The sequence below is a fragment of the Corvus kubaryi genome, unplaced genomic scaffold (assembly GCF_017639235.1).
Source record: "Corvus kubaryi isolate FWS band 111438036 unplaced genomic scaffold, C.kubaryi_AGA036_p1.0 72, whole genome shotgun sequence".
In the NCBI taxonomy this organism is placed as follows: Eukaryota; Metazoa; Chordata; class Aves; order Passeriformes; family Corvidae; genus Corvus; species Corvus kubaryi.
The window spans coordinates 5,674,575-5,699,509 of NW_024582060.1; the positions used below are offsets into that span (position 1 = coordinate 5,674,575).

The window sequence follows — 24,935 nt, forward strand, 5'->3', positions numbered from 1 at the left end:
CCCTGTTTTAGCCTTTCACAAGCTAAACTTGAAAGCAGCAGCAGCCAGCTATATGCTACCATGAGAGAAACTCAACAGTCCTTTCAGTCGTGCCTGGGGGAAAGGATGGGGAGCAACAGCTCAGCCTCAAAGAAGACTTTTCTTAGCTTTAATTTTTGGTTTTTAGCTTTATATTTTGAACACAAGTCGAGTTATTGTTCTGTAGCTCTGTTCAAAAGCCTCACATCTGAGGCTTTTTAGTGCAACTGTGGTTCTGTGGTTGGGGGCATGGTTATTAGGTGTTTGGATCAAATTTGGCAGTAAGCTGTGAAAACAGGCACTGGTTTATTTTTCCTACTGACTGCCGTGACAGTTGCAATTATTGTCCATTGTTCCTAGGTGGCTAGAAAGGAGGGAGGATACAATAGAGCATTGCCCTCTGGGGGTAAATGAATTTGACTTACAGATTCTTGGGGGGTCAGGGAGGCTGATTATTTAGTGCCCAGGCATGTGGTTTTCATGGCACCATCAGCCGTGAGCAGCCAACAAACAATGGCTCAGCTGTATTGCAGCTATATTTAGTGAGGCAGCAGGAAAGGTGTGCAAGTTGAGCTGCTCTATACCCACATACACGTGTACAAACACACATATATTATGCTACAAAATGATTTTGTTCTTCTATAGTTATGAAGTTCTCCAGTTGTGATTCTTTAATTAACTTCTCTCTCTGTATTTGGCCTGACAGCTGCGTTTTTTCCACCCCTCATTTCTCTATTAGTGATATTTGGAAACCCCCACTTAAGTAGTGTCTTATTATTAATACACCCTGGAATGTGGACAGCACTAGGAGCTGTACTGCCCAACTGTCTTATGCACTGAATAGTTTTTTCCATTTAACTGTTCAAAATTTCATTGTGTTTTTCATTAGGTCTGGGGGAGTTTTAGTATGTCGTGCTAAAGTCTCAGCACTAGGCTGCATATTGTTAATGCCCGAATCTGTGTTGCTACCATTGAGTTTTATTCTCTGGGAGAGATTAAAAGAAAGGGAGATGAAGAGGAAGACTTTATTTTCTATTAGCGTGATTTCTTTTAAGTTAGAAAGCAGTAATATTTTATTAAAGATAAGGGAATTGGTTAGAAGTCACGAGACTCCCATGTTTTGTATTCAGTTGTTTCTCTTAGTTGCTTTGTTACCTTTGGCTGCTACTTTAGACCCCCCTTTCTTCATCTGCACGCCTATAAAACAGGAGAACCACCACTGAGTAGCTGCAGAGAGCCAGCTGCAAACTTCAAGATCACAGTTAGAAGGATCTATATATCCAGTTACAAATTGAAAAGAAATAAGATGTTTTATTCCACGGCTTGACTGAAAGGTACTGCAAGGGAATACTCTTCAAATGGGGCAAAATCTAGAACCTTTTATATCTGTAGAAATTGTGACTCAAATACCTGTGTTTGTTCAGAGAATTTGTCTGGGACTAAATTACAAGCTTGGCACTAGAGATTTCTTAAGAAATTCTGTTTTGATATCCATGGAATTTTTACTCTGCTCAAAACAAGTCGCTGTATAGTAAAACCTACAAAACGTGCTATTAAATTGAAGTATTTTAAAGTGAAGCTGTAAAACTGTATATTGAATTGGTTGAAGCCTATTCAAACTTACTTATATCCATCATATTCAAAACCAGGGCTCAAAAAGCCTCTGGATTATTCATAGATAATGCAGGTTATTGGATTCAGTGGAGCAGAGAGATCTTCAGGTCTCAAACCAATCGTCTACAGGAAGGAAAATCATTCCCCTTTTCTGCTGTCAGTGTAACTGCCTTGTTGCTGTGCAGTGCAGGTGGAAAGCAGGTGCTGTCCTCCAGTGTTGCTAGGAAAAAGTATAAAAAATATTTATTTCTTAAATATCAGTGATCATCCCTATATATAGAAAATTAACATGAAGCTTCTCTTTCACTGGTGCTGGGCTTCAGGAGCAGTGCTGGCCCCTCAGGTGAATCATGGGTTGTCCAGCCTTGCTCACACTGGGGTGAGTGAGGCAGCTTTAGCCATGATGAGAACTCTTAAAAACTTCCTTGGTGTGCACAAAACCTTGCTGCTAATCTTGTCCATCTCTCTATTGAGACTTGTCAAGACATAATAATGCATATTTTATATATTCCCCACTTAGCTAATATTGAATAGGCGTGTGGAACAAAAGGCTAAACAGACTTTCATTTCCAATCTTCCTGAGTTGGTTTTCTGTTGAAGGCATTGTTAACAGTGATTGTGCCCAAGTCTCTCAAGAAAGACCGGGCAAGTCTGAACCTGATACATTTTTGTTGTTGTTGTTTGAAAAACCTTTTCTATTGTGCAGGTTAATTTGTAAACAAGTCAGGTGAAGTGTTTTCTGTACTCACTGTGAAAGGGATTGTCGTTAGGTTAAAATCAGCTCTTCATTGTATCCGCTTAAATCTAGGTGACTCCAGAGACTGTACTGGAGTAACCACAGATTTATGGATGTAATTGAAAGCGGGATTAGCCTACCAATCCTGATCTTCGGTTTACGGTAACACAGACATTTGTTTTGTGTGAGAAACTGGGTTCCAAATTCCATGAAGTATCAGTGCAGGTATTGTGTTAGGCTGTGTTTGATGTGAGATAGAGCTGTGTTTGCTGAAGACTCTGATTTTGCTCATGTGCTCAGAAGATGGGGCATGAGAGAATACTCAGTCAACGGTTTTAGGACTGCCAATAATGGATAAAGAGAAATAATCCATTCAGCGATACTATAGCTCATCAGAGCCCATGAATTAAAGACATATGTTATGTAGATTCAATGTATGGATTAAAACGGATAATCTAGTAGGTGACACACAGAATCTTGAGATAAGTGAGCTATGCAGATTCGGTATATGGATTGTGATGGATAATTCCATTTAAGTAATGCTGGACAAGTTGAAGACAAGTAAGCTTCGGGTAGTGCGCAGGTTATGTGCAGTAATCCAGTGAGTGACACTTTGGATCACATAATCTGTAAACTAAAGACAAGGAAGCTGGGGATTCTGCATTTAGATGTGGACAGGAAGAAGGAGGGGGAAGGGGAGAAAGATTATTCATGGGGAATACACTGGGTTTGAACCTTTGACTAATACAGCACAGATCCCCGGGAGACGTGTGAAAGTTGCACACTTTTGTAGGAGCTGGGTGAATTTTGCATTTGTAAATTAATGGTTCAAAAACATTTGCAAACTTGGGTCAGCTGTGGATATTTTGCATTATTTTTTTGTGGGTAGTATTGTAAGTGGAGTGGCAAGAGAAGGAGGGTGCAAGTCATTAGTGAAGGAGGTAAGATATGTCGGATTGTCAGCTTTGAACTGTGATAAATTCAGTATTTGTTGCAACCTACTTAGTATCTTCTTCTTTGTGTTTATTTTTTTGAGGGGTTTAATAGTAGCAAATTGCAAATTGAGCTTTAATCATTTTTTAATATTCCAGAAGTGCTGGGGTGCATGGGAACCTGCCCACTTGCACTCAGGGAATCCTAAGTTTCGAGAGGAAATTTGGCAGCTGCCAAAATCTTGGAGGTTGATCACAACACAATGGGATAGTCTCAGGCTGCAGTAGAAGTAGGCAGTGCTAGCTGAGCCACACCAATGCAGAACTTCTTCAGGCCAAAAGAAAGCCTGAGATGGAGACTGTGACTGGATGGAGCTGCTCCTATTTGACCCTAGAATGGGAGGTTAGTTGAGGGTAGCATATGGAAGGAGGGTTGGAGGAATCTTTTTTAAAGCCTCTAAAAATGTGATTATATGGCAAAACAGCCAATTCAGGTTGTTCTGGATTTATACTTTTGTACATAAAGGTACTTAATTTTATCAGAAAAAAACAGGTTCTAATTTTATTTTTAAGATGTGATTATTGATAGAGATAATAGAATAAAATTGAACTAATTAAGGTAGCAAATGCCAGTGACTTTGTTGGAGCATATGGGAGCCAAACCACTGTATTTAAAAATTGTTCAGAGTTGGTTGACAAAAGGGTCCTAAAGCTGTGCTGAAGTTACCTGAAAGATGCACTGATAGAGCTGAATGTCTCTGAGCTACAACTGCCAGTTTGTCAAAACGAAACAAAGCAAATACACGTGCACACACACACACTTTTTACTCTTTTTCCTACTGCTGCATAAAATTCCAGCAACAAATGCTATTTTCCTAGCCTAGTTCTAACTTGTCTAGACAGTAAAACAATGAGTAACCTCTGAGAAATAGTCTCAATACAAATGTTGTATATTCCTTTTGTAACCTTGACAATAAGTTGCTAACCTGGTTGAATACCAATCTTTATTTGCAGTCTACTGTACCAAAACTTTTTCCTGACAGCAAATAAAGAGTACTCAGTGACAGCCTCTTTCCAGCATTGCGAAACAGCAAAGTGCTGGTTTGTTACAGAGCAGACGTCTGAGCTTTTTTCCCCCACAGAATATGAGTTCTTGAGGCTAGTAATGGCAAAAGAGGGTAATTGGTCATAATTTGTTTTTATTCATTCTGCAGCCTTGCACTCAAACATAAAAGATTAAGACTGTCCATCTGCTGAAATAAATATCTTCCTTATATCTTGCTGTTCTAAAATGGATTTTTACTTGTCAAACAGAGAAGAATCATTACATAAATCTGTAGGTACAGGCAAATCAGTTTGAACTGTGCACTTTTTCTTTCCTTGTTTCTTTTTCTGGTGGCTGTGGCTTGCTCAGTAAAAAACAGTCAGAAAGTTTTCTTTTATTATGCTGACTCTAGTCCCTATCAATAAGATGAAATAATTTAATTTAGCAAGGTGGGTAGTTGTGATGGCAGTCGTTATGTAGCAAAGTTGGCTTAAATACTTAATGAAAAATGCCAGTTTTCAGCTGTTTTTGCCCTGACAGCTCCAGGATTTAGTGGCCTGAAAAGCTATGTTCTAGTCCATAATAAAGCACTCTCTGAAGTATTGATTAGGGAAGCATCAGGGGAGTTTGCATACGTTCACAAGCACAGACCCATATCCACCCACCAACACATTCCAGCAACTACATAAAGTAAAATCCCATTGCTTGGCTATAAACATTTCACATTTCTGTTCAAAAACAGAGGAAAGAAGAGTTTAAATTCTGAACTTACCTCAGCCGGTGAGATCTGTTTATCAGACTACTTTTCCTGAAGGAAACATCAGCTCCCCATTGCCTAACATATGTGACTTCAGGTGATGTCAGCAGCATGAAGGGGAATACTCCTCTTTAAATTTATGTTATAAATAGATTTTTAAAAAAATTTTTAGGGAGAACATGACACAGATTAATTTGCTTGAAAGTAGAAGAAGAGTAGGTGACCTGTCTGTTTTACTTTCCTGGTTTCCTTACTGAGCAGAGTAATGTTGGGTTTAGATTTCTAATATGTCAAGGTTAGAACTGGGGAGAGGAGTGGGGAAAAAATAGTTGACACTGGGATGAGAATGATACTCTGGAGGAAAGATACTGTAAGAAAGCCCTCTAGAAAAGATACTTATTTTATGAACTACTGATAATTTTATTTGTTCTTTGGATTTGGTACAGTTATGACTAGTAGGATTATACTCTTTCTGAGGACGGCTTAGTTAATAGACTGTTCAGTTTGAAAAACCTCCTTCATTTTTGTATCAAAACTGTAACCTTCACTAGCTCAAAAAGTCTACTGAAAAAACACACCATTGCAGGAAATACTTTGAGGTGACTCACTCTTTAGCTCACTTATGGGCTGTAGCTCAGTCCTTGTCACACTGTTGTTACACAGAAACTGTGTTGTGGCATGGTTCTGTTGCTTGGTAAGTTGGATGACATCAGTAATTGGTTCATTCGTAAGGGTCCCCTTGGCTGAAATGCTACCTAGTCTCCAACTGGGTCAAACACAGACTTAATTATCTATTTAACGTGTATCGCTATTAAAAGTCAGTGGGGAAATTCTTGGCCTTGCTGAAGTAGTTCTGCTGGTGACTTCATCGAGGCCAGCAATAAAACCTCCTACACTGCATAGAGTTCAGAATTACTGTAGGCAAGTTGCTAAAAACTTCATGCCTTAGTTTGCTCTTGAAAAACATAATGCATACCATTACCTTTCTACCTGCAAACAGTCTTTAAGAAGATCAATTAGGTAGTGCTTTGAAATTAAAAAATACTTTATACTGAATGCTGTAATTATTATTACATATCTTAACATTATTCGAATACAGAGTACTTCAAAATATTCTTACTTCCATTTAATGATTTTCTTCCCTGTAGAAAACTTTGTAGATACAGGAGACTTATTTTCTTTTGTAACCACAGTTAATGATACGAACATAATACAATATTATTGTGTCTTCCAGGCTTTGTACTTGCACATTGTTTTCTTTGATTTTCCTTTGAAAGACAGATTCTGACACTTCAAAAGCTATTTACGCAATTACTTTGATGGTAAACTGACTCGGTAGATAGATTTCACTGTCTGTATGGGTGAGTGTGCACATGAGCACCCTGGTTGATGCCATTCCTAGCAGTTTAATGGGGACATGACAGAGGGATTTAGGAGAGCCTTGCCATGGCTCTGCCCCTGCAGAATACACATCTGTAAGCTGTCTGGGAGCAAACACTCTCACTGCCTGAACACTTGCAGCAAAAGCTTAAAATGTCTGTTAAAGAAAATATTGACTTTCCCAATTTCTCATTTACATTCTCATTCTGTCTAATAAATTATAATAAAGTATTTACTGTTTTGATCGCAAAAGCAGTTTCTCTGCCTTTTTTTTTTGCTTTGGTTCTGTTTTGGGTGGGTATGCCAAGGTTTCTCCTGTTCGATTTCTCACTTTAAGTGTGTCATTCGGTCATATTGGTGTCTTCATTCTAATGTTTATTAAAATGTTACTGTCACTGCCAGTCTGAGACTGTGAATCAGAACTAAGAATGTGTAATAGTTTATTTCACATTTGAGTAAATTTCTTCTACTACTTAAACATTATTATGGGTAGTGTTGATCTGAGATGAAGTTTAGGTTTGGCGATACAGAATGCCACTAATTTGAGTCTTCTTTTATTGCCATCTGCTGTGGGTGTTGCATCCACAAACATGGGAGGTTTTTTTGAGTCTCTCTCTTCATGGTAACAGAGGATAAGCTGACGCATCTGGAAAGCATCTTTTCTTGGGCATTTCACTGCATCAACCTGCAGTGTGTACTTTGATGCTTCTTTGCCTGAGTTATTTTGATCAGTTGTGAAAAATCCACATTTTGCCACTGCAGTGATAGAGCACAGAGAGAACAGTATGAGCACCTACAGCAATTTCCTGAAAGGCAGGTGGCCTGGTGGTTGAAAGCTTTGTTAAACATAAAATGTGCAATATCTGTTTGTCGTGGATCTGACGGTAATTAAGAGTAATTCTTGAGGCAGTCATTGATGCAAGGCACTCTCCTTTTGCTCCTCACTCAATAGCTCTGTGAAGTGGTCTAGCTTGCTGTCAAGCTGTATGCTGCAATAATGGACACGTGGTTTTTTTTCTCTCAGCCCTGCTGCATGGCTGGAGTGAGAGCACTGCAACTTGTAAAGGCCAGCTCCAAAACCATTCCCAGCTCTGTGCTGCTTGGAGCATCTCCAAATGAGTTTAGTAAGGAAGCAGCTGAAGGTGGCTGCTGGGGCTAGGGGTTTGCACCCCCTCCCAAGTTCTAGCAGGGTTAGCAGCCATGTGGGTAGTTCATTAATTCACGAGTAGCATAATTTGAGCAACTGTCTTTATTCAGTTGTTGGCTTAGTTGCTTAAAATACTGACATGTTTTGTCCTGTAAGCTACAGAATTCTTGAAATGGAAATCCCTTAGCTGCCAAGACACTTCACACAATGATACAGGTTTAGATCTCATGCAGGTTAACAGAGAGAAAATAGTGACGGCATGACAAAAGTCCACCATCCTTGTTTACCCCCAATCTACAGCATCTAGAAAAGGGTACAAAAAACAACTGGAGCTCTTAACTCTATGGTAACTTTTAATACACTAGGAAAAATTCTAGTAACTGATTGTATTCATGTAGTGACACCCCCCCTGTTGTCCTCACCTCACCATTAAATAAATAACACTGACCATGCTTTGGCCTTCATATGTTATGCAAACTGATGTATGATTGGCAGTGGCATCTGTGAAATGGCACTTTTGTTGACCATTTCCATGAAGGTAATTATAGAAAAGGTTGGTAATAAGGCTAACATAAAAAATACCAAACTTAAACTAAATGCAAACACTTAACACAATTATCAAGACCGTCTGATTCAAGTACTTCCCTTTTTTTTTCATTTTCACACATTTACAAGCCACCAGTTACCTGCAAGATACCTCAAAAATATGATTCATCATCAGTGGGGCTTATATAGATGTGTGAGGCAGACAAGGGAAAATCTACACAGAACTCACCATCTCTCATTAGAGCCACATAGCTGATCTTCTTTGCCTCTGGTTTTGTGCAGGTCACTTGAGAGTATGGCTATCCAAGTACTAATTTTGCAAGGAATTATTACCTCAAAGAATTGAAATTATCATTAAGTACTATTCCAGTTACTGGAAGGATGGCTTAGTCACGTGAAAATAAAGTACCTACTAAGCCATGTTTTCCAGAAAGTATTCTCCATCAGAAGTTTTTTTTTTAAAGGTGATGCTGATAAATTTTCCCTTTTGGTTTATTAGCAAACTGAAATAGCTTTAGAAATGTAATGCAAGAAGTCTGCCTTTTGTCAGACTACTTCCACTCCAGCTGTATAAACCCAAGGAATTATGCATTGTACTTACTAAGGTAGGATATAAAACACCCCTTGTGGGCATTTCAAATTTTCTTTAAAAACTGAATAATAATGAAGAGACTGAGTCATTTTGTCCCCGGCTGCATTGGCTGCAGTGTGCCTGTGATTTTGGTGTCTGCATTGGCACTTCACTGCACTGCCTGCTTGCTCTTAGTTCATAGAGTCATAGTTTGGGTTGGAAGGTCATCAGGTCCAACCGCCCTGCAGGGACACCTTTCACTACACCAGGTTGTTCAAAGCTCTGTCCAACCTGCCCTTGAAAATTTCCAAGGAGGGGCATCCACCACCTCTCTGGGCAACCTGTTTCAGTGTTTTACCACCCTCGTTGTAAACAATTTCTTCGTTATATATAAGCTAAATTGACCCTCTTTTAGTTTAAAACCATTGCCTCTTGTCCTGTCACAGCAGGCCCTGCTAAAAAGTTTGTCCCCATCTTTATAAGCCCCTTTTAGGTATTGGAAGGTCTCTCTGGAACCTTCTTTTTTCCAGGCTGAGCAGCCCAAACTCTCTCAGTCTTTCTGATAAAAGAGGTGCTCCAGCTCTCTGATCATGTTTGTGGCCTCCTCTGTACCTCTTCCAACAAGTCCATGGATTTCCTGTGCTGAGGACCCCAGAGCTGGATGCAGTACTTCATCTTCATTCTTGGAATTCAGATAAAGCTGCTCTTCTCCTAGTGCAGAAGCTTTTTGCTGCTCTGTGGGTCAGTCAGGCTGAAGAAGCAGTGCAGGAGGTGGATCCCTGGCTGTGCAGTGTCCAGTGCCGTGGTCAGGTCAGTGGTACGTGGAGTGTCCTGTTCCCTCCCAGGAAGCGCAGCCAGAACTTTGATGCACGGGGCTGGATATCAGCGCATCTTTTTCTGCCGCTGTTGGTAACTAACTCTGTGATCCCTCTGTCTGTCAGTTTACACATATGGAAACATTTTTCCACCTTTCAGATTAATTTAAAGATGGGGATTAATTTAACTTTACAAAGTGCTTTTTGATTCCCAACTGAAAGCTACTGTAGTAGCTCAGAAGGCACTGATGAACTGGTACTGGCTGAAGAGCTGTGATGCATGTTGGTGTATTTGACAGTGGTTTCTTTTTGCTTACCCTAACTCAAGGACTGAGGCAATCCTGTGTATTCCTTCTTTCTCTACGACCTTCTTCCCCTCTCTCTCTCACGTTTGCGTCCACACCTCAGTAAAAGTTAGGAATAAAATATCTGCTGAATAAATAAATACAAAGTATTTTGTTTTCAGATGTTTCAGTTATAGTGGCAGTATCAGTGCATGATAGTTTTCATTAGAGGAGCGTTACGGTAAACCCACATGGACAGGCCAAGGCAGGGGCTGCCTTCTAGAATAATTCTTCTATGCCACTTGGAAACACTGCACCTTTTTTCCTGGTGAAAAATAAAAGGATGGAAGAGTGGCAATAGAAACTTCTGATTAATTCCAGGGCCAGGTGGCAAATGCATTACTTGTAGCAGTTCACTGTCTCCAATGTTGGAAGTAAAAACCATAGTTAGAAGTGTTTTCTTCAGCCGTGTTAGTGTTTTAGCACTGGCTTCCATTCTTTCTCACAGCTTTTAACAGAACAGGTTTAAAGTCCTATGGTTTCTGTTTCAGTGTGTTTCTCAAGTTTCCAGCTTGTACCACAGTTTTTCTAGAGGCTTTATCTGAGAATATTCTGCTGTAGTTCTTTGTTATGTGGTGAGAATATTTTCACAGAAATTTCTAAAACCCTAATAAAAAACAATTTAGTTACATTTCTTCTGTCACATTTTTTCTGGTGATTCTTTGTGGTTTTTCACTTGCATATGGCTGTCTGCAAATGGATTTAAGGGCTTGGACTCAGCTGATGTAGCAAATGAAATGTTGCTTGGGATCATAGCATTGAAATTAAGTGAAAGTAAAAAAAACCAAAAAAAAACGTAAATTAAGCTAACTATCAAGCAAAGAGCCCTCCCAGTGCCACCTCAAAGGCTGTGGTACAGCCTTTCAAAGCAAGCAGTAGATGATTGACCATTTCAGACATATCAATCCAATCTAGAAAGCTGTAGTAAATATACTGTAGGGAACATTCCTGCACTGGCAGGGGGGTAGTCTAAATGAGCTATTACCAGTAGCTCTTTTCCATGTCTGACTGATAGTTGGCTAGGAACATGTTTGCTATAGTCGCCAATTTTTTTCTTTTTCCTTTTTTTTTTTTTTTTTTACTTGGAGAGCACTGGTGACATTGGCAGAAGAATGTTTCCTGTGTTTGAAAGAGGTTTGTGTGGCAGGGTAGTCCCAAAAGCAGGCTATTTTCAGAGGAGGCATTGACACTGATAGCCTTAATCCTTTTCTAACAGCTTTTTAGAAAGGTCTTCATAGGATCTGACTCATATGAGAGGGTGTGGTGGTATTGGGGATATCTGTGGATTAGCTGCTACACATATTTTCAGGTCTTTTAAATTCACAGTCAAATGCATATATTAAAAGTGCCTCTTTTTTGGGTTTTTTTTTTTGGTGGTTTTTTTGGGGGGGTTGGGTTTTTTTGTTTGGTTTTTTTTTTGTTGTTTTGGTGGGGTTTTTTTGGTTTTTTTTTTTTTGTAGTGTATGATTCATAGCTTTTGATTTTTCTTGGAATTTTTTCTTCTCGTCCCTTATAACCACTGTCCTTCTGGGTAGAAAAAGAATTTTTTCAGCACAGTTATGAAAGTGAGGTAGTGAGCTCCTCTGTCTGTGTCTGATGAACTCTACTATTGAAAAACATCTAGTAGCAGTACAAATGAGAGTGATGGTGAGTTGTGTTTAACTCAGGTTTTCTGATATGTTTATAAAAGACTGTTTCCTATAAAAGTGCACCTTGGTGGCAGCAACAGCAATAGGAGTTATTAACAATTTAAATACTATATAATTTAATCCTAATCAGGGCAGCTGTAGATGATATAACAGGTTACAGAGGGATGTTAATACTCACCCTGCATCAGTGCTTTGACAGTTACAGAAACTGTATATTTGTCCTAAGTTTCTGACATAAATATAGTTGTCTTACAAACCTGGAAGGGTTGATTTTGATCCCCAGTGTTTAAAACTTGAAACTTTCTCAAAATAGGCAGTATTATTTCACTTTATTAATCTGACAAAAAGGCAGTGGAAAATAGATGAAAGGGCAAAGAAACATTGAAGGGGGACACCAGATCAAAGCCTGTGTACAGATTTATCCTCCATGGCTCATTTTCCTATGGAGGAACAGGTCTTAGTGTGCAGCATATTGCAATATGCTGCTGCTGCTCTTTGGTTCTCCTTAAACTTTGCTTACAGTAAAGCTGCAAAATAAAAAAAAGGCTGGATTGCTCAAAATTTCCTCTCTTCTCTTTACCCTTTTTTTTTCCCCCACCATATGATGCCCAGGGACTCCAGAAAGCCTCGCTGAGAAAGAAAGGCAGCTCATGGGTATGATCAATCAGCTGACCAGTTTGAGGGAACAGCTGCTAGCAGCTCACGATGAACAGAAGAAGCTGGCTGCATCTCAGATCGAGAAACAACGCCAGCAAATGGAGCTGGCTAAGCAGCAACAAGAACAGGTGAGTGATTATTACAGTGGTTTTCAACTTAAATAATTTTCTAGCAGGACTTTCTAGCAGTTTATCTTTTAGGCTTCATACTCCAAAAGTCACTCTGCACCCAAAATTTTTTCCATTTGTTCTCCAAGGTGAAAAAGTTTGAACAAAAACATACCAGAAGAATGATTTAATTTGCAATATCTCCATCTTGGAGTTGTTCAGAGCCTGGTGCCAGTAATGCCAAGGTTGTGGGTTCAGCCCCTGCATGAGCCATTCATTTAAGAGTTGGACTTGATGGTCCTTGTGAGTCCCTTGCAACTCAGAATATTCTGCAATTCTGTATTCTCTTTCAATACGGTTTGGGTTTTTTAACTATCTGTAAATAAACAGGCAAATTCAGCCCTCATGAATAACCCACCAAAACTGTTTGAATTCAGTAATACTGAATAGGTATAAAAAGAACAAAATGCAGCTCTTGGATTGTAATGTGAGAAGTGAAAACGTTGGGTTTTGCCAGCTGGGGAAAAAAGCAGAGAATAATATAAAGTCAGTGAACAAGCATGACTTTTTTTCTTTTACATGTGAGTGGTTTGATTTTCAGTTCTTGCAAATATGTCCTTCACTGGAAATGCAGGCATGGTTGTCACATGTGATCAGTTCCAATGTGCATACACGGGCATACAACATTATAGGCAAAAACATAACTTTGCTCACAGATTTGCACTGTGCAGATTTTAGCAGAAATTAAAATCCGCTTTTGTACTTGACCATGAGCAGAGAATATTTAGATACCTAGTTTAAAATTTTATCACAGAATTGCAGCTATGTATTATGAAACTCACAAAATTCTTTGAAATCTGTCATAGTTGTCATATTCAGTGTTGGTATTGTACTTAAGCAAGTCTTAAGATTTCTAAACCACTGCTGATACCTTCAGACATTTAAGCCTTGGTTTTCCCTGGTTTTAATTATTTAAAGCCTTATCTTAAACAAAGGGTATTTTGGCCTCACACCTGAAATCCCACGCATGGAGAACAAAAGTGACTTACTTTAAGCTGGAGAATTTGTATCATGCTGTTGTTAAAATGGCAAAGGTAGATGAAGGAGTGAAGGTGGAATTGGCAAGATTCTTTCACAAGGAGACGTCCTATATGAGCTATTCCCTTTGCCCTGCCTTTTAAAGTCACTACTGCCAGAATGGCTGAGGGATTTGAAAGTGAAAAAGAAAATGAAGACAATGGAAAAAGAAAATGAAGACAATGGAAAAAGGCAATAAAAAATTAGGATAACTAGGATTTCTTTTAATTAAAGAAATTGTGTATACTTCTGTATTATGCAGAAATTAAACTATCTAAACTCTGAAAAAAATGTAGTGAAAAAATTATTTTTCTTTCTTAAAGAAAGGGTCCAGAAGGAAAACATTTATTTAATCTGTTAGATGTGGAGCTAACTATGAATGAGTGTTTCTTATGCAAATAGTCTAATAATAATAACAGAAAAAAAATACCTAAGGGGAAGAATGCACAAAATTTCTCCCAGTAAGTATGTATAAGTTACCAACTGATCCTGAAAAGTGTACACATAACACAGGGGAAGAGCAGAGCTCCTTCTAATGTTTGTACTGCTGCACTGGCTGTTCATGAGAGCAGAGCTTTTGTGATGACTTAAATGAAAATTTTTCGAATTTGTTCTTTAAGTTCGAGAATGGTTTATCTACCTCCAGCCTTTAGAGCTCTTAATTCCATTCTGTTAATGTCTGTTTTTTCCTTCACTGTGTGTAAAATGTGTCTACAGTAGGATTCACAATCATTTAGTGGAGAGGGAGGGTGGAAGTCCTTATGGAAAACTGCACTTGGCTTTGAGAGGAGACTTTGAATGACTCCATCCACTTCCATAAACTGGTTTTAGATTTGAGCTGTGTAGCCTTGCCCTGCGCCTTTAGTTTCTTGCAGCTGATGCACACATTGAAGAGCCTGTGATTTTTCCAAACTCAGTTCCAGTCCCTCTGTGCCTGTTTCTGCATAAAAAAAAGTACACTAGGAACTTTCCTCCATGGTGTCAGATTGCCATTTTTTTGGAACTTTTGAGCAGGTGATGCCAAACAGAAGAGTTATTTCTGGCCATCCTACTTTTTTGCCTTTTCTGCCTTCCTCCACTATTTTCCAGTTTCTCTGCTAGTACTGTTCTCTCTCCTGGGGAATTTTAGCAGTGCCATTTCAGTAAAGTTTTTGCATAGGTCCTTGTCTTCATATCCAGCACAGCTTTCCCACTAGCACTAGCAATTAATTGTTACTGAACATGTGCCCCTTGCTTCAGCAACAGTCCAAGCTGCTGCCACCTGCACTTGAAGGTTTCTTAGCTCAGTGGAGAGGTTTAAAGAACTAAACAAGGTGGAAGATTCCTGTGGACAAACTCTGGGAATGGTGATCTGTATCTCATGTTTCTTCTGTGCAATTTCTCCACAGATTGCAAGACAACAGCAGCAGCTTCTGCAGCAGCAACACAAAATTAACCTTCTTCAGCAACAGATCCAGGTCAGAGACACATCTCCTCCCATGCCCCTATTATGTCTCTTTCTTCCTTTCCCTTTCCCCACTCTTTCCTTCAGCCGTTATTGCCATAGTTTCTTTAAGAATCTCTGCAGTTGGCTGGCATCTTGTTTATGGAAACACATGAGGATTTTACCCGTCATTTAGCAAAAAAGGTCAGTTTCTGGAAGGCCTTATATGATTAACACGGTTCCTAGGGGATCAGGAAGAAGATGTTAGAGGAGCTGGTCATGCAAACAAACATTTGCAGGGCCAAATCCTCTTTCCTCAGGAGTGACAAAAGCATTGCCAGAAAGAGTTTGTTTGGAATTGATGTCCTACAGCTCTGTTTTTGAGGTTTTGCTGAAGCAGTACTCTTCAGTGATTGATAATCAAGTGTACCTTCTTCGCTCTGCCTGAGGTGCTGGCAGTCTGGAAATTTTTATTTGTGGTGAAGTATTATCTGAGTGAGGAACTAGTCAAAAGGTTGGTTAGATTCAAGAGAGCAACTGTGTTAGTTCTAGGTATCAACAGGTTTATTCCCAGTAGTAGAAAAAGTTGTTAAACCAGCATAACCAGTAAACTTTATTTAGCCTCTTTCTTCCTTAATGTATTCAGAAGTTTCTTTTCATGCCATCGACTGTATTTCATTACTTTTCTTCCATGTGCCTGTCCCTGTTTTGGGAACAATGCAAATCAGTTTGCCTGTGAAGGTTTTCCCAGAATAACAAAGGAGAGGTTTGACTTCTTATAAATATCTAGGATCAGGGTAAAATCTCTGGTTGTTTAATTATGCAGTTTTGTACAGCGCATTGCAAGTTGCTGTAGACTGTGTTCTGTTTGTTCAGTAGCAACAGGATTCTCCTTCCAAAGCTTCTCTTCAGTATTTCAGAGTGAGTTGCCTAAAACTATCAATCATAATTGTAACCCATTTAAGAAAACTTAATTCCAGCCAAATCAGAAGAGCTGTATGGCTTCACACTAGAAGAAAACTTGGCTCTGTCATTTCAGAGGACATTCTGTCTGTATCAGGACTTGCGTGTTTATGAAAAACTCCTGGAAAGGTCCACCCCTCTGTTATAAGGCAACTTCTATACAAGATGTGCTTTGCTGAAAATAATTTTGAGATTGGTAAGGCTTGGTTTGGCCTCAACCTCTGTACTCTATTTTTTCTTTTTTAATTTGTGTGTGGAAGGGAGTTTTCTTTATTGCTGCATCTTTAATAAGACTTTAAAAGAAAAACAATAGCAGAACCTGTACAATAGCAAGGAAAATATTTATATTTGTAGCATTTAGCTATGGCAGCAAGAGAGGAAGTTGTTTCATAAACAGTGAATAAAAATAAATTGAAGTAACATAATTTGACCCCAACCCTTTTAAGTTTTAACGCCTTGTAGATAAGAATGAAGTATGTTGTTTTCAGGGTAGTGAAGAAAACCCTGGTTATTGATAATGAGATATAGAGCCTTTCATCTCTTGATCCCTGGTCCAAGTTTGACCTAAGTCAGTAGTAAATGAAAGTCAGCCAACTACCATCTGATAGAAGCTGCAATCCTTAGAAATGATTTGGAGGTCTGTCTCAAGGGATTTCAGATGAAATATTGACCCTGACGAGGTCAGAATTTCACCTCCAGGGTCCACTTCACACAAACCCCAGATTTGTGGCAACCTCCTTTTGGATGGTCAGACAAGAAAGGTCAAGAATTGAACAGGCAGAGAGAATACTGTTCTCTCATTCCCACAGAGCTGATCTGTTTGTAGTGAAATTTTGGTTATACTGCACAGAACTGCAATCTGGACAGTTCTGTGCCTGTACGATCCTGAAGTCTCATGAAACCTGGTTGAAGCCCATAACTCTGAAGGGAAAAACATTTAAAAATAAAAAAATCCTTATTGACAGTGAATACAAAGAAAGACATTTCTCCTCAATTAGTTGACTGTCAAAGAAGAAACAATTCTTAAAGAAATCATCCTTTGTATATAAATGAAGTCAATGAAGTCACCATAACATGCCCATGTTTAAAATGGTGAGTGACTTTACAGTCAGCTTATGGGTTATGGTAAGTGGAACAAAACTGTGACAAGAATGTAGCTGTGAGTTCAGCTTTTCTGACCTTGCCCTAATTAATCTAACAGGCTTCTGTCACACCAGCCTGAAGATTTTAAATAGCATTAGATTTATTGACAGGGAAATATTCCTACAGAGTCGGGATAACTGTTTGACTTACCTGCAGTTGAATGATTATGCTGCAGTTATGAACACAATTTATTTATGACAAAGGAATCATTTTACTTGAGCCAATTTCTTTCTAAGATTGTAAGGGTTGCCATAATTCCAGATAAATTATTACACAGAAAAAAGGTATTGAAATATTGTATTGAAAGCATAATACCCTAAGGTTAAAAAAAGCCTAACCTGGCTGACCCCATGATTTATGAGTCCTTTCTCTAAGTGCGCTAACTTGGAAACAGTTCCCTCTCTCCTTACCCCATCACACAATCTCTGATACACAATACACTACCAGGGAGAGATTGTGACGTCTCTCTCCTCCTTAGAAGACTGCAAATGCTCAGTGTAACTACAGCTCAATTAAACTAGCATTTCTTGATGTTGGAGAAAGATGCTTTAGTTCCTTGAGCTTAGAAAAATCTACCTGGCATGTGAGTCTCTAATTGACATTATGTCTTTCCAAGTCCATCTCTTCTGAATTAATTGGAAGGAGGTGTCACTAAATCAGAAGGGTAGGAGTTTGTTTAGAGAGTTAAGTAAACTGGAGAAAAGTTGCAGATTGGATTAAATTTGAGAATCTGTATGACCTCAAAATGTTATAATGTGATCTAGATGGGATTTTGTGTTTTGGCAGATGTTTATAATTTTTTTCTACTTTTCAGGATGTTCTAGACCTAATTTGTGAAGAGTTTTGAGTTTCTCTGAATAATTAACTAACCTCCCCCATCTGATTTTATGCCACTTTGGAATGCATCATCCCATGCACACTGCTTTCTGTTCTGCCTAATCTTTGTGTGTAAGGTTTTCACTGGAACAGTTTCTGCTTGCTGAGTATTTGTGGTCTTCTCCCCTGCACCCAGTCTTGCTGTTTTACCAGAAATTGAACTGGAATGTGTGTTTTGTCAGCTCTTGTGCTTCAACAATCCCAAAGATTTCAGATTGTATTTTAGAATGGTAGTGATTTGCAGCTGTAGAACAGGCTGACACCAAGCACATCTCAGAAAGTTCTTGGATTCAGTTTGGTTTTGTCCTTCAGGGCCTCAAGAGAACTCTCCTGGTTACCTACACATCTTTTGTGAGGCCATGATCTGCTTCCTAGTGCTCTTAGTCTAGAACCTGGGGAAGTCTGGGGCTCTGTAGCTATCACGTCAGGTGGGCAGAGAGTGGAAGAAACTTGGAAGATGTTCATGATGCTGAGCTAGTCCCCCAGTACACCCCAGTGGTGTCCTCCTTCAAAGGGTGTCTCTGAAACACAAAGTTTGGAGGAACCATGCAGTTCACTTGCTCAGAGAAAAAGTCTAGCCCAGGATGATGATGGAAGGGTTTGCTTTGAAGCTCAGTGACGAATGTCACTTTAATTGAACTATATTTAAAATGAAATATGGTTGTTAAAATTCATAAAGCAATTCATATTCAGTAGGGCACTGTTGATAAAATAGGTCAACCTTGCAGCCTAAATTGTGATAAAACTGATACTGCTAATCTCACAATTTTGTAGAAAACCTGACAATGTTTTATGTTTTTCCCTCAAGCCCCAGCTCTTGGAGTCATGTGATGACAAAAATGCCAGCTTTCATTTCTCTAAAATGTAAACTTCCAGCTCTCATATTTCCAGGCAAAATCTGAAACCATGAGCACTACAAGTTCCAAAATTAGAAGGCAAACAAAACGGAGGCCAAATGCTGTTTTCTAATCTGTTCTGATTTTTAGTCAAAATTTTTTTTGGAGAGCCCAGCTCAAGATCTTGGAACACTTCAGGTTGCCAATAATGTAAAACTAAGATCTCAAAGCAGCAGGAAGCAACAATGCTGCTTTACAGTGTTTCTAACATTTAGGCCACAGTTTTGTTTGACCTTCTTAGTTTAATACTGTCAGTACTTGGTTACTAATTTGTATTCTTTTCTGAGCGACATACTTAGCCCTAGAACCAAGTGCTTTCTGAAGCTTGAGAGCCGTTCCTGTCAGACAGCAACCATTTGATGACTGTGTGTTTTAGTAGAGGGTTTTCATTTTCCTTCAGAGCTAGAGCAGACGTTTTGATAGGACCCTTTTTTTTGTGAGAAAGTTTGGACCTCCGAGAATGAGGGGATCTCAACTAAATTCTGATGCAAAGCTGGAAGAAGTGTCTCTGGCCCCACTGCACCTGTTATCAAATGCCTGAAATATCGGAATTAATCTCTCCAACACTAAAGTTATGTTAAAGAGGGAATCACTTTATTCAGGCCTGAAGGTGCACACAGGAGATTCTAACCTAAAGTGGGAAGATGATTCTACAAGAGGGCTACTTATATACAGTCTCTTCATGCATGGTACAATTTACTCCATTACCATAAGTCTCACCCCAAGTTCCCAGAGATTCAGTCCTTTGTTTTGTCTATCACTGCATTCTTGGGCCTGATGTCTTCTTCTTACCTCCCAACCATCCTTGCTGAAAGCAGCTTTTGCAGGCCTTGTTTCTCTGCTAAAAGTTTCACAGGCACAGTAAAAATTGAATTAACCCTTTTAGTATCACACCTGCCAGGTGGGATGTGCCTTTGCCAGCTCTTAGGTGGAAAGTTTGCTGTGGCCTCGATGGCCTCAAGCTTTGCAGACCCTCAGCAGCTTGTCTGGAAGGGAGTGTGGGCAGCAAAGCCCTCCTGGCATCGTGCGCCTTGGGGCTGCAAACTTTCTGGCTTTCCTAAATCACTCTGCTGCCCTGCATGTCCTCCCAGCTCCAAAGAAGACTTTCCTTTGTGAGTCTGGATCCAGGTTTCCATCCTCCCACCTGCTGTCAGCTGGCTGGGTCCCTTTTCCCTTGTGTTGGTAGATGGAGAGGCCTGGCTGCACTAGTATGTTCTCAAATCAGAATATTCCCATTCTCATTACCTTCTGAGGTTTAAGATGTTGTTCCAATTTGGAATGTAATAAAATCTTGACCTTAGAATTTCCTGCAGGATGGTTAGTCCATTTTTCAGCCCAATCTACTTTTCAAAATGTAGCTATATTTTTGGGGAGGAAAGAACTATTTGGTTTCTGAGTTACACAGCAGTTCAGCAAAATATTTCTTAAGCTTAACATGCAAAGTTTTGAAATGACACAGTTGTTATTGTCAAAACTTTCCAAGCAGCAAGAGGTTCTGGATTGACTCCAGTCCTCCAAAACAGTAGTAGAAACCTGCTTCCAGAGTGTTTTAGATACCATCATTTACCCACGCAGTTATGGCAATAATTTTTGTTGTTTAGATTTGTTGTTTGTTTTGAACTCCTCAGGTGAGCAATCATCTGTTATCCAGAGCTGGCTGCATGATATCTAGGCCTGTTTGTGTTCTTTTTGTTTTGTTGTAGAAGGTACCAATTTCTCTCTCTTGTTGAGAGAAGACACAGATTAATTGATTGTACAAAAAGAAATGTGAAGATTTTTTCCCTGCCCAAACAAGTTTGAACTCTTAAATCATACTTCCAGCATGGCTTATCCTTTCATTTTCTGTCTCCTGCTGGAAAACAAACTCCAGCAGGCCGCTATGTGAGCTAAATACTTGGAGAACTTTGGGCTTATAGTAAGGAGTGTAGAGATCCCTATTTGTAATCCTTGTCCTGTCAGTGTCCCTCATGCAGCCACAAGGTCTTGGGGCGTTTCTTTCCTGGTTCCCAACTTCTCACATGTCTGTAATCAGAATTCTCTAGAGGCTTTGAAGGGATGGAGATAATGAGTCCTTCACTGGAGACACAAAATGAGCAACTGCTACACAAGGGCTTGGTTACAGGTCTAATAATGCCTGTTGCTTCTGGATTCCCATTTTCCCTGGAAATTCTGTTGTTCTGAGAAGTCAGTGACAGTGGAGCAGTGCTTTGTGGTGCTACGACCCCTTTGCAAGTCCTTGCAAGGCAGAACGGTTTAGTTTTTCCATAGAGTCCTCTTTGCATATCAGAGGGAGGTGAGGACAAAAGGTTTCCTTGAAAAGACAATAAAGCTGTTGAAGTGAGGGCCTGATCCAACTCCCACTGAACATGGAGAAAAGGCTCTTGTTCATTATTAGTGGGAATTTAATGAGACCTTTCTTCAGTAGGAAACTGTGAGAAAGTATCTTCCTCCTCACTCGGCAAAACGCTTTTAGAACAGGCTCTGTCCACTGAAATGGTTTGTTTTTTCTTTTGTTTTGTTTTGCCAGTGTTGATATGACAAGCTGTGACTGCACAGTCAAACTGAACAGTCTTGTGGATATGGGGACATTTTGTCCAAATTCATCATGTGTCAGGAACAGCTGTTTCCCTGCAACTTATAAACATGGGCATACTGGATTCAGTGAGACCCAAAAAGGAGTCACACTACAGCCTTTCCCATGACTTTGCAACCTCTTCCCAAAGCACTGAGGTTGCCAGCAAAGAGGCAAAACAATTGTTCCTCACAAAGCTCTGCAGCTGATGTCCTATCAGTTATCAGAATAACTCGCCTGTCCCTTGAGCAGGAAAAATCCCCTGGGAAAGAAGTTATTCAAAACCACACACACACATACACAAAAACGAACAAACAAAAAATGCAACCAAAATAAGAGTCTGATGGAGGAAATAGGGAAAGGAAGGAGTAAAAAGAAAAATCAGTCAGAATGAGCTAATTGCTTTCTGTTCTCTCAACTTCAGCAAATAACATTTTTATTAGACTGGACTTTTGATTAGCCTGTGGGCCTTCATTTTCTTCCATTACCAGGAAAGTTAAGTTATGAAAAAGATTGTTGAGATCTTTATCTGTACTTCTTTCAGTGCAGAGTATCATTTTGCACCAAGGTACCACGGTTTTAACTCCTAAGATGGCCCTTATAGCAAGTTTCTGTAGGTAGTTTGGTCTCAGGCCCTTTCTATACCCTTATATGATCCGAATTTGCTGACTGGTGTAGTTGTGCCAGTGCAAACCAGGAGTATCTGTTTAAAACTTGTGTGAGCTCAGTTGGTCAGAGCATGGTGCTAACATTGCCAGGGTTGGGGGTTTGATCCCCATATGGGTCATTCCCTGAAGAATTGAACCCCTTGTGGGTCCCTTTAAATTTGGAATGTTCTGTGATTCTGTGAACTTGAGTTTATTGAACATGCAAGGGCATGTTTGATTGAGATAAATCACCTTTTTTGCCTATGCTGAGCTACTTGATTGCAATAGCACTTGCTTTCTCCAGTGTTACTGGTCCAAATGTTCTCAAATTATAACATGGTTTTGAACTTCATGACTTTTTTCTTGCTGTTTTAGCATCTTTTCTTAATTTACTTTCTGTTGCTAAGCTTTCAGTGTTCCCATTTTCCAATTCTCTTACACAATCACAAGGGAAGGCCAGAAACTTTTTTTATTAAAAACCAGAACACTGAAACACCCAAAATAATCCAGCTAAGACTGTAAGAAAAAGGCCAGCAGTCAAATCCAGTCATTGCAGCTGGCAGCATCGTGCTCCAAGGCCTCATCTTGGTCTCTCTCTCCTCAGCAGGCATTCCAGGGCCCTGTCCTTCTTTTTGTTCTCAGATCCCCTCTCCAATTTCTGCATCTCTCACCCATCGACTTTGACCATTTTCTTTCACTTTCAGCTGCCTGCTACTGAGTAACCTTTCTTATGCAGCTGCCCATCCTTTCCCACAGCAACTTCTCCTTTCTGCCAGCCCTCCCTTTCCCCTCCTTGTCTGTATTTCCATGGCCTTATTAACGGTTTTGTTTGGCATTTTATTGGCTGTAGAGTAGCATATGTCATTTTGTGAATGTTTGTGTTCAGAATGGGTGGCATGGGGTGTCGTGTGAGCTCTGTGTACATTTGTGTGCCCATGCAGGTATTTGCACAGCAGGCAGCAGAGGCACAGGAGCAGAAGGTACCATGTATAAGTGACTGGAGAAGTTGAGCATGATCTGTTTATGACTGTGATCTTGTCTGTGTGGAGTGTGTGCAATCCTGAGCACTTTTGTTGTACAGCCAAAAAAAGGCTGGTACTGCTGCCTCTGCAGTAAGGTAAAGCAGAAGATAACAATAAATTTTTTACTGCTGGCTGGCAGAGGTGTTTAGGATGTGTTTTCTTTATATCTTCATCCGCCCCTAATTGAAAATGCTTTAAAATTGAATGACTAGCAGTCAAAACGTGTTTGCTTCAAACTGAGAAGAAAAATGCTGGTGTCTCTTCTTCCAAACTGATTGCGCTTTGTACACAACTGACAGCCACAGTCACTTTGAGTGACTGATAAGTGGGAAGCTTTGCCACTTATCAAGGAATGCACACTGAAAAGAAAGGACTGGAGCCGTTCAGATGCTTTGGCATGTTCAAAATAACATCTCACATCAGTCAGGCTCAGAAGCACTAGGAGACATTTCAAAATAAACTTTATATCTATCTATCTATCTATCTAGAGGCAAAAATTCAATTTAACAGACAAATCGCTGTGTGGCATCACATTGGCTCTGAAAATGAGAACATCATTATAAGGGTCACCAGTTGCAAAATGACTCAGATGGCTGCGTATTTGGAGAGCATTTATTGTAGGGTCTCACCGCCCAGAACAAAACAAATCTTTAAAATTCACACCTGCATATTATTCTGGTGATTTCTCTAAATTGGCAGGTTTTGACCCTGTTGGCCAAGTAATACTTAGTTTATGTGGCACAGGACATCCTGAAGGATCCCAAAGAGAATGAAACTCTAGGCTTAATTCGGATCTCATTTATTTCCTCTTCAATATTATGGAATATGCTTGGGATTGCATGGCTTTTACTCAGAAAATGGTTCTTAAGGTTTCTTTAGGAGTTACTGTGTTTTGTAGTGATGCATAGCATGAATAGAGGATGTAATTTTTTTTGGTGAATGTTTGTTAATGTTACTATTTAGTGATACGTATATTAGGAGATTCTGACCTGCAAGAGTATGCGGGTATATTTTCTTGTCCTGACTGTAATGACAGTGGTGTCAACCAGTGTAGGGTTGGGCTGGTCCAGTAGAGGTGGTGACATTTCACCCTGCCTTAGCAGGAGTTAGACATACAAGCACAGGTACTCAGAGCTGAGATGGGATGGGAATCTCCAATGGGAGGACAGGGAGACACAAGCAAGTAGTGTGCAATATCCCAAATTGGAATTTGGACAGAACAGTGTTGATCTGCGTCCATTAGCACTAAACCAAAAAACTGCTGCCAGGTTTACAACTCTTACTGGGACTCTTGATGTATGAGGACCACTGTATTTTGTTATGATTCTAAGCACTGGGCATCTTATTCTGCCCAGCTGATTCTATCTAAAATGGTTGCTTTTCTAGCCAAAATGGCTATATTCGAGATAGAGATTATGTTTGGCATTCTGAGGTTGCCACCAGCACCCATACCTGTGTCAAGAGGGAGAAATTAGAGGATCATTTAGTTCCTACTGCCAATGACTTGCTTTTCTGATTCACCATTTGCCATGTTAAGTGGTCCCAACTGTGTTTTGATGGCTCATTCAAACAGAGCACTTCAAACTCTCCTGGGATAATGGTTTCAAATTACTCAGAGGGAGGAGCGTGGTTCCACCTATTGAATCAACACCATTGTCTACACCACCTTGGATTTTCCTCAGACATTTGGTGTCCAAAAACTGATGATGCCTTACCCTGTATGGCTTAAGAGACAAGATGAGCTCACTGTGCAAGAGGCCAAGGGGAACAGTTTTGTTTTAGTTGTCCAGTTTCTGCCACTTATCTGCTACTGAATTGCAAAGTGCGAATTAAAATGGAAGGCAGTTCGTTGTGCTTGGTGTTTGTAAGAAGAGTAAATGAAACATTTCACAGTTCCTTGAAGGGTTGTGATTGGACAGATGATGTGAGTGACCCCTGACTTAAAATTTTGGAGGAAGAGAGGGAAAGGTATAGTTGTCTTGTAAAAGTCTCAGTTGA

At 39.7% G+C, this 24,935-nt stretch overlaps 1 protein-coding gene across 20 annotated transcripts in view; it reads left to right on the forward strand.

Annotated features, from left to right (window-relative positions):
* SOX5 (SRY-box transcription factor 5) overlaps positions 1 to 24,935 on the forward strand; it is a 609,758-nt gene that overhangs the window by 456,265 nt on the left and 128,558 nt on the right. For all 20 annotated transcript variants that reach the window (XM_042050099.1, XM_042050094.1, XM_042050095.1 and 17 more), the window contains 2 exons: positions 12,167 to 12,339; positions 14,784 to 14,852. In XM_042050099.1, coding sequence (XP_041906033.1) covers positions 12,167 to 12,339; positions 14,784 to 14,852 — 242 coding nt within the window. The remainder of the gene's footprint in view (positions 1 to 12,166; positions 12,340 to 14,783; positions 14,853 to 24,935) is intronic.